A 10,496-nucleotide genomic window follows, 5' to 3' on the forward strand; every position below is an offset into this window, starting at 1 on the left:
GTAAACTGTGATACACCCTACTTGCATTGACCACTTGTATGCCTGGATTTTTCACACCCAAGAGGATAAAAAAAAAAAACAACAAACATCCAAATGGGTTGTTTTGGGATTTTAACCGTTTCATCTTGATGGTTGCACAAACATGCCATATCTAACCTCTGTGCTAACATGTTGGCTCACAGGCTCTGTTCTCCTTTTCACCTTTCTAACCTCAGTTGAAGCTGTTGGAACTTGCAGAGGCTACTAATCCATGTCCATACCTCAGCAATCTGACTTCTTCACCCTCAAATTCATGTCTCTTCCCCTCTGCTCTGCATTTCAAAATCCAAAATTAAGCAAACCTGCAGTAGATGTGCATGTTGAAATGCATGATTGCTTTCTCCTTTGTAGTTTCCTTGTTGCCCAATAGCTCTGTCAGTAGTCTTTTTCCTGCACACACAGCTGTTTTTCAAGTACAATCTATCTGAGAATTTTAAAAAACAAGGCAGGATCTCAAAAACATCCTTCATAAAGGAGTTTTCAAGCTTTTTCTTTTTTTTAAAGGTAGAGTATGACACAGCCCAAGATGACACACACCAAATAAACAGGAAAAAATTTGCCAATCCTTGTTCTATATTACACACCCATTGAATGTTTTGGGTGGGGAATCTCCAAGGAGGTCAAGCTCAGTTCTTTAAAAATATTTACATTTCTACATGAGGAGGCAAAATATCTCAATCCCTAAACCTCAGTAGCCTTTCCTATTTCTACTGAAACTTAAAGTTTCCCAGAAGACACCTGTGTTCTACTGTATGAGATATACCAGTGGTAAAATTTAATGTACCCCTCCCATTGCAGATCATGAATTTGCCTAAATTGTCATTTCTGCCATACCTAATGCAGGCATTATGTCAATTTACTAGCCCACTGCAGGGCTAATTGGGGAAGGAGGCAAGGGTCCCTTTTCCATATTGCTTCTCCCTCAATCTATATCGCTTCAGTTCTTCCAAATCATTTTAGACCATTTCTAAATCATCTAAATCCATGATATGTTAACATGAACTGAATTCACGTGCTCAAAGACACGTGAAAGTTTCTCAGCATACAACTTTGCCGTTTTGCCAGTGTTTTTACTCAATGCTTGAGGGACTTTTAACACCAGCATGAGTGAAGCAGGAGCCACAAGGCAACATCAAACAAGTTCTGCATGGGTCTCGAGCCAGGGGGCATGCCAGGCATGCTTTGAAGAGCCATTGCTCTGAAAGAATGTGGTTCAGAGAGGCTTGTGTTCAACAGGTTGAAGGTCACCACCAGCATGTGGGTCAGGTCAGCCCTACAGCAGCCTCAGATGTGTGTCTGGAGCAGGCAGATCTCACACAGTCCCTTCCTGCAGCTGCAGCTCACGGTTTTGGGCTTGTTTCCCCATGGCAGCTGCAAGGTGAGCACTCTGCCGCAGATGTCAAGGACAGGTGCCTGCCTCCAGCCCAGCCATCACCTTTCTGGTTTTGCCCTTCCCTTTGAATGCCCACTGAACCTCCTTTCCCACACACCAAACTCGCCCCATGTGCATTCACCTCTCCAGAACAAACAATGTGAAATGAAGGTGCAGTCTTGCAGTAACAATCACATTAACTATTTATTCCGCTGAGGCAAACGATGAGTCAAGAGCAGCTTTTCAAATATGGAAGAACTTCTAGTTTGTACTGCCAAATTTATTTTCCCAACAGGGCTTGTCTTCCACAAAGTGACCTGACCCAAAGGCATTTGCACCTGTGACCAGATGTGACTCAAGACAAAGCAGCAAGATAGTACTTGACATTGTCTGGTGTGTAGGACTTAGAGAGAAGAAAGATGAAAACAGACACGTGATGCTGATAAGAATTTCTTTTTATGTTATTCCAATAAAAAATACATTCATACAGAAATATAACAATCTTGCAAAAAACAATTTCAAATAAAATCTTGTAAAACAAAATTTTTACAAAAATCTTACAAAGAGATTCTTTAGATAACAGGGTGCTTCAAAAACAAAAAAAGAAATTTCACTAATAGAAACTTTTTCTTCTTAAATTTCAAGCAAAAATGTTTTATTTTTTTTTTATTTTTCAGCTTGATTGAGGCTCAGTTATCACCTGAACAAAATGTACTTGCTTATTAAGAAAATTACAGGCATTTGACATATGGCACACAGCCCCACCCCATCCACACAAGTCTGATGGTATTTCACAATTGAGACAAGCCAGTGCAAGTTTTTTTGTTTGTTTGTTTGTTTGGGGTTGGTTTGTTTGTTTTTGCTTTTTTTTTTTTTTTTTTTTTTTTTGGTTTTTTTTTTGTTTGTTTTAATTTCTTGTTTATAAGAATTACGGCTAAGCCAAGGACAATGCAAATAAGGAGTTAAAAATATAACAAAACCCAATCGTTAATAGAAATCCATTTTTTGGAAAATTTTGTCTGTTTGGGGGAAGAAAAAAAAAGTGCATTTTCAGGCAATTTAAACCAAAAATGAAATGAGAATGATTTAAGCCTGTGTGTTCCATAGAACCAGATCACTTGCATATACTTTTTTTAAACCACTTATCTACATACATTTCCAGGAAGATATAGCAAAATATTAGCAGAGTAAGCAAGACTGATAATTAATAGTAAAAGAAACAGGTCACATGTTTCATTGCATCGACTGTAGTGAGCTGGTTTAAAAAAAACAAAACAAAACAAAACTGGTTTTGGACAGACTATTTCTACTCTAGGAAAAAACAGTCTTTATTTCAGCTGAACTATGTAAAATTAGAGCTCAACCACCACAACGACTAGCTCACTCACAGGTCCTCCAGTAAACTGGAAGGCCAAAACCCGAGTGTACTTCTGCACACAGCTAATATTCTTTTAGCATGCCAATATTCGGTTCATATCATTCTTAAATGGCCACAGATACGCTATTCCAGACAACCTATTAACTACAAAACACAGTCAGCAGTCTGAGAAGGACTGAATGCCAACAAAGCCTTTAGCATACCATTAAGCTAAAGGTAAAGCCTCTAAAAATGCTAGATTTTAATTAACTGTATCTTTCATTTCTTTGTCTCCTTAATGACCGTATTGCAGGGGGAAAGGGGAAGAGGGAATATTTTGATGGGCTGTGGCATTTTCTAGCTATGTGTTCTAATTCTTTTCCTTTTAAAAAAAATATTTATATATTATCTATATATATACACACATACACAGACTGTACACACAAATATACATACACAATTATTTTTCTGCCCACTTTTAAAAAAAAAGTAATATAATTTTTTTCTGTATGACCAACAGATAGCTAGATATATAGATGTGAAACTTGTGCCTTTTAAGCAAATACATCTTTTAATACTTCTGTATCTTTAATATGTATGAAAACTTGACATATTAAGTACAGTTGGGGTGTGTATATACACAGTTGTTGTGCAAGGTCAATATAAAAAATGTCTCAAGGTGGCAGAACTGGTCAGGTATTCAATTGGCATATGCATTATACTGTAACACAGTCAAATTGTCTAAGTTAAACAAATACTGTACTGACATGAATGACTTTTCTCTATATTTGTCTTTGTGAAGGAGGACCCTGGAAGTAACCTTTTTGCCCCTCATATTATACATTTGATACAGTACAATGCCAGGTGAAAAGAGAGCCTTAATAAAGCATGCATCACCCATACCCCTGTATAAGACCCCCTGCAAGAGAAGGTCACTTGCATAAGGCACCATTATTAAGGTCAACAGTGCATTAACAGCTAGAAAACCAGAAGTTAGTCCTCAAGGCATAAATAAGAGAAAAATTAGCTGCATGAGAAAAATCAGTTTCTAACCAATAGTGGTTTTATCCACCCAACAAAAAAATTATTCATGTTCCATACATTATGTAACATTAGACCAATTGTATTTTAGCTGCTCTTAACTGGAATCAAAACTGCAGTCCTGATTAAAGAATGGAAAAGCATATAGTTCCCCAGAACCATGCAATAACCTTTGTATTATAATGAAAAGTTATAGTTGTGTTACATTTGTAAATACACAGCTTATACAATGGATTACAAATGAGCTCTGTAGCAAGTAAAACAAGCTACTTGACACATTGCACGTTTAATAGCTGCACCAGACACCTAAAGCTCCTCTCACACAGGAACAGGGAGGTTTCCCCGTTTCCATTCTGGCATCCTGACTCTTTTTATTCCCCCCTTTCCCCCTCTCAGGTTTTCCCTCTAAAAAGGTGCAGACACCCCTCCCCCCACCCCTTGGAAATGATTGGTGGTCGTCCCATCTCACGAGATATTCCTCACATACAAGACATTCAAACTATTTTTTTTCTCTTACAGTTATAAAACAACCACAAGAAAAAAAATGTGCCTCAGCATACAGTCATCAAGAGATCCTCATCGCATACAGTCGCCCAATCATTAACATTCTCAGTGCACATGCTCACGGCAAAGGCTTAGGAGCCACTCAGAAGGTTAGATACCAGTGTATGAGTCCAGGAAACCCCAAACATCACGCACCGCGGTTGCTATGCCGTTCTTACATGACTTATTAGCCCTCAAAAGACCTTCAAGGAAGTGAGGTCCTGGAGGCAACTGGGTAGGGTGCAAAATGGCATGCTTTGGCTGGAACACGCATCCCTCCGCTCAAGGCTCTTCAACCTTGACGCCTCTTAGCCCGCAGGATTCACCTCTTGACCCATTCAGAGGTGTCTCTTCATGTGAAGGGCCAGGTGGTCAGACCTGGAAAAACACCTGCAAGGCAAGAGCGAGGCTGAGCGTTAGCCCACGGCCACTGGCACGCGCGACACGCGGCGCGACACGCGGGGCTCAGGCACCTCCCCTCGCTCTGCTGCTCCAAAACACAGCTGGTGGAGGAGGGGTTTGCCACTCCTGGGATACACGGGAGTACTGGAGGTGTTTGTGGGCACCCAGGAGCTCTGCAGATGGGTGGCAACACTGTGGACTTCTCAACATTCACCCGCAAGATCACGCTACGAGCCACCTCCCAGTGATCAGCAAAATGGAAGCGTTTTTCTAGCCTAAATATGCAGTAGTTCCTTAAAACTACCAGACACGGATGTGTTCCCAAATAATTCCTACATGAGCAAAAAGCAGCCTAGACTGGCTTTCCAACAAGCATTAAAAATAACTATTTAAAAGGGTGCATTTCAATCACATACCTGTCACAGTGACTACATTTAAAAGGCTTGGCACCAGTGTGCTTTCTGAAGTGTCTGGTTAATTCATCACTTCTTGCAAAACGCCACTCACACCCTTCCCATGAACATCTGTAAGGCTTTTCCCCTACAAAGAAAGCAGATTACACGTTAGTCATGACTTAATTCAAAGACAGGTGCTATCATTTTCTATGTAAACCTCCTTCACTGCTCCAAAGACAGACAATTTTATTTAACCTATCTGAATGCTTCAGAACACACAAGTGAAGAAGCCTCACAAAATTCATCCACAATTCCTACTTATCTTGCTGCAACAGCACATCAAATAATCTCCTTCTTACAAAAAGTAATAGTAATAAAATAAGCAATTAAACAGGCTCCCAGAAAACAAAAGAATCCAGCCTTCTACCATTCCTGTTCATCCGTAATGGCAGGCTTACTCCCAAACAGGTACCATTCACCTCATAAAGGTGATTAAAGACAGCACAGCTAGGCTCCAAAATGCAATTAGGCTACTGTATTGCATCAAAGTCCTCTGTCACTCACTCATCTGCATAACATGCAACCTCCTTTCTGCTGAGCCACTTATTCTTGGAAAAGCCTGCATACCACTTTGAACACTGCTATTTCAGCATTCAAGAAATACCACTTCCATTCACAGGAACGTTCTCAACCAGACAGCACCAGAACACCAGTTCTGCAATACTTCTGAGCCTGGCAGCTATTTATGTCTGCTCAACAACCACAGTTTCGGGGGAAATTGTTTTTTTCTCTTGAAATAATCCAGTTTTATCTGACTTCTGCACGACAATGGGAGCATCCGAGCTTGCTCAGACTTCCTGTAAAAGCCACAAAATGCTGAGCTCATGAGTCAAAATAGAATCTTTTCCTTGAATTCTCTTTCCCACATCTTGGGGGGGAAAAAAAATAAAATCCAACCATCCATATAGGTGTTTGGATTGGTACACCAAGAAGAGCATGCCAGTTCCTCACATTAAGCCATGACTACTGAGCCAAGACACAGCTCTACACATCTAACTGCTGTCATAAAGAGATGTCAAATAATAATGCTCAAACAAGCACATCAGCAGGCTACTTCAACCATAAAATATTTATAGAAGCCCTGAAGTGTCTATCTTCCTCACTTTCTTTCCCAATAACATACTGGATTGTTATTTTTACTTCAGGTTTCATAACAATAAAATGCTGTTGCTCAGTAATTTGGGATCAAATGATACAGTAGATCGTACATTTTTAAGTCCAATTGGGCAGACGTGTCAGAAGGACAACAATACACTGTGGCTTTCCAAGATTTTTTGCTGATAACAATGGCATGCATAAGTGTTAAATAAGTTACAAATATAGCTATACTTAATATAATCAAGGCTTGGTATGTCTGATAAAACAGACCCGATATGGACTGAAGCATTAAAACAAGCTCTTACAGTATTTAGTGATCTGACTGATTTTTGGATACACATTCCTTTTTCTTAGCAAAAATGTCATAGCCCACTTTTGCTTTAAAAATAATTGTCAAGAAAGGCCTGGCACCTATTTTGGCTGGACCTTTGCTCCTGAAGACCGCGTGCTGCTGCAGCTTCCCAACTACTGCCTGCTTAGACGAGTGGCTCCTATTTGCTGTGACAGCAGCCTAATCCACCAGCAAGTGCCCTGGCTCATGAAGAGAATGAGGAAGTGATGTTGCCCATGCTGGTAAGCCTCTGCTACTATTACATCATCTCTCCAAACCTGGGCTACCACCCAGTGATTGAGTAATGCTCTGACACCACCACCACCACCAAGGGGTATTCCCCACAGTAGTTGCCAGCTCTTAACAAGCATAGGGTTACTAACCTGTATGAGTGCGCTGATGTGCTTTCAGATGTGAACTTTTGGTGTAAACTTTCCTGCAACCGTTAAAATGACACCTGTGAACACGCCTTCTGCCATCTGGCGAGGTGTCACCATTGGAGGGTGTACCTTTTTCTGCAGTCTTTCCAGTGGTACCGGTACGGATTTTCCCCGGTGAATGCAACTCACCCGGCGTACAATTCCATATCTGGGAAGAAGGCTCCTTGCTCAGCTCAGGAGATGACGGGGGAGTGGAAGTGACAGATGAACTCAAGTTTCCTGAACTGGCTAAAACATCACTTATAGGGTCAGAGGTAAACTTTGTTGTGGGCGAGAGCTCCTCAGAGCTATCTGAAGATTCGCTGCTCACGTCAGAATTCAAACTGTTGGTCTCTAAGTTCTGACTAGCAAGATTGTCCTCTTTTGGGACACATGTGTTCTTCAGTTCAGATTCCTCCTTTTTCTCACGTGCCAGAATAATTTTGGTCCAGAGATCCTCTTGGCTATCAAATTTGATTTCAGATGCAGAAACGTAACAGGGTTCACTCTGAAGATACCGTTCCAGCTCCAAACATGTCTAGGTGAAAGAAAAGGAAGAAAAAAAGACAAAAGTTACAGGCCTGCTTAAAAATAAACTAAATTATTTTACACTTCAAAAAGCATGCAGGAATGTAGTACATTCGATTTGAGGTTTCTGGGTTCAAAACAAATTAAAGGCTCCTCAAGCCGTAACTAGGTGACTGTTACGATGAAAAGAAATCAGTTTTCAAGACCTGGGCAGGAGTTCAAACACACAGCTGAAGGTGCAAGTCAGCTTTGGTTTCCAAAATAGCATTCTAATGACTCAGTTAAATTATCATCACTCTCATCATAAAATCTGTGTTTTCAGCAGGCTGATGTTGAAAAGGACCATAGAGAACCACAACATAAAACTGCACTTCGCTCTTGCACCTTGACTAATTTCAAGTTGTTTTGTATCTCTCTCACACAAACACGAGGCTGAAAAGACCCAGCTGAACACAAAGAGCTCAGACACCCAGTTAAAACCCAAACCCTGTGTCAGAAAACAAAGCCACATTTCAGCATGGCTGCGGAGCTGCCGGCCTGTCTTCTGGGGACATCAATGGAGCAGCAGACATCCTCCCATTTCCTGTGCATGAGAACACTGCACACTCGACTTTCAAAGAATGTCATTTCCAAGCGCACTGGCATGCACACCATGTAACTCAAAGTGCTCCCATGCGTGTTCAGAGGAACATGGAGAACTTCAACAACAGAGGAGAGGGGAGGAAAAAAGTTCCAGAATAGAAATGTCCTGTTCTATAGGATGTGAATGGGAAATTACTCTGATGTCCTGCTGGGAGTCCCACAATGAACAAGAACTTTATCTACTGGCCAAGAGTGCAACTGTGTGAGTCATCTCTTTCTCTCTTTCACGCAATGCCAAAGGAGACTTCCTTTTAAAACCATGACCATCTGCCAAGAAAGTACTCTGCAAATGTACATGTAACAGTACATGGACAACTTCCCCCAACCACATTCCCCTGGACTCCCTGAAAGAAAACAAAACAAAAAACAAAACCACCCTAAATTGGTGAAACTGTGGGTTTCAATTTCATTTCACCCTACTGACTTTCTAGCCATTTTTCAGAGAACAGAAAAAAAAAAGAAGAAAGAAAAAAAAATAATAAGAACGTGAACTGTTATGGCAACAAGCTGATGTTTTGGGATTATTCTTTCCACTATAGGAAATGATCCATATGGAAGGTTTACACAGAAAATGGACACACCAAGTTTCCAAACCAAACTCTATTTATTTTAGCAAGATCATCTTTTCCAAGCCCGGTAGCAAAACCCGGTCCCAAATGCTACACATTCCCCTGACAGCCCCTTTCCATCTGCCCATGAGCAGTGCCGCCATGGGAGCAGCCTCCTTTCTCCCCCAGCACTGCTCCACTAAACTGGGTCACATGCTCTGGTCAGGCTCGGAGTGTAGGCAAAAATTGGACAGAAAAATCAGAACCACAAACAACCCCCAAAAACCAAACTCACTGTTGCACACGGTATTTATGTATTTGTCTATAATTAGGGAACTGGGTTGCAAAGCTGTTAAAAACAAGAAGGGTTTCTACAGGGACAGCACAATAGTGCTTTGATTTTCCGTGAAAACAAGCAAAAAAAGCATTTATTAAGATCTTGTTAAACTTTCATATTCCCGGCTAATTTAAATTCCTCATTAGGTAGATTAGTAATGGGGAGCAGAGTGAAGCTCTCCGAGTTTAAATGCCTCTGAAGGCTACTGGGAACGAGGGCTGGCGCTTCGCCAAGAGCCCGAATGCCTGAAGGAAACTACTTAGCTCCATTTCAATCACGTACTATGGAGCTGCCGCTCTGAAAGGGGAGCGGGGGGGAGGGAGGGGGGAAAAAAAAAAAAAAAGTCATTGCATACAATTAGTAGGCATGTGAAGGTTGTAACACTTTGCATTTCAACCTTCTGGGAAAGGCTCCTTCGTCCTTCCGCAAAGCCGGCAGGTATCTGATCGGTGACCGGGCTGAGCAGCCCCCGCCGGGCAGCGAGCGGAGCTGCGGCCCCGGTCCCCCGAGCCCCGCGGGGCTGTCAGACCCTGCCATCCCGCTGCTCGGGCCGCACCAAGGAGAGAAAGGGGGAAAAAAATGGGGAAAAAAATATGTCCATTAAAGGGAAGAAGCCTCCGTTCTTCTCCCTTCCCGGCCATGGCAATTAGCACAAGGGGATCGCTGTCATATGACTGACAACTCACAGGCTCGACAAAGCTCCCTGCGCCGGGAGCAGCCACCCTCTGTACATGTACGTACACATGCACACACACAGACATGAGTACCGACACTCCTGGAGGGCTTTTTCCCCCGTCTTCGCCAGGAACAAAAACAATAATAGTATACATTTCCAGAAAAAAAAAATAAAACAAAACAAACAAAAAACGGGGGGAAAAAAAAAGAAGCATAAACCAACAGCACAGGGCGCAAAGCAGCCCTTGGCCAAGGCAAGGGAGCTCGGATGACAAGACCCAGCTGTGGAGTCTGGACCTGGTACAAGCGCAAAACTTTTGCCAGGACTCGGTGTGGAGCGAGCGGCGGCTGCGGAGCGGAGCGGCCGCGGGCGCTGACAGCCCCCGGCAGCGCCGGCGGTAAACAAGGGGAGACGGGGATGCGCAGCTCCTTCCATCCGCCTCGGGACTGTTCCCCCCAGACAGCCGTCTGCTCAAAGCCGAAACACCTGCTTCAAAACATCTCTACACATTTGTGCTGAATTCTCCCCAAACTCCTCGCTGACGCTCGGGCTTGATTTCTTTTCTTTTTTTTTTTTTTTTTTTTTTTTTTTTTTTTTTTTGCCTTTTTTTTTTTTTTTCTTTCTTAAATCCGCTCATCCTTTAATACGGCTTAAAAAAAATCCCCGACAACAACAACAACATTGACATCCTCGTTTACCTGTTGCCAA

At 42.1% G+C, this 10,496-nt stretch overlaps 1 protein-coding gene across 2 annotated transcripts; it reads right to left on the reverse strand.

The window, feature by feature from the left end:
• Positions 1–1,849: 1,849 nt before the first annotated feature.
• Positions 1,850–10,483, reverse strand: KLF6 (Kruppel like factor 6). 2 transcript variants are annotated; one of them, XM_015619968.3, is made up of 4 exons: positions 9,468–10,483; positions 7,022–7,595; positions 5,171–5,294; positions 1,850–4,742 (listed from the first exon to the last, which is right to left on the reverse strand). In XM_015619968.3, exons 1-4 carry the CDS (start codon positions 9,501–9,503, stop codon positions 4,691–4,693), a joined length of 786 nt encoding a protein of 261 aa, XP_015475454.1. In that variant the 5' UTR covers positions 9,504–10,483; the 3' UTR covers positions 1,850–4,690. The 2 variants fall into 2 exon arrangements, with proteins under 2 accessions (XP_015475454.1, XP_015475455.1); XM_015619969.3 differs by lacking the exon at positions 9,468–10,483 and adding an exon at positions 8,237–9,391.
• Between the last annotated feature and the right edge of the window lie 13 nt (positions 10,484–10,496).

This window comes from Parus major, chromosome 2 (assembly GCF_001522545.3).
Source record: "Parus major isolate Abel chromosome 2, Parus_major1.1, whole genome shotgun sequence".
Lineage (NCBI taxonomy): Eukaryota > Metazoa > Chordata > Aves > Passeriformes > Paridae > Parus > Parus major.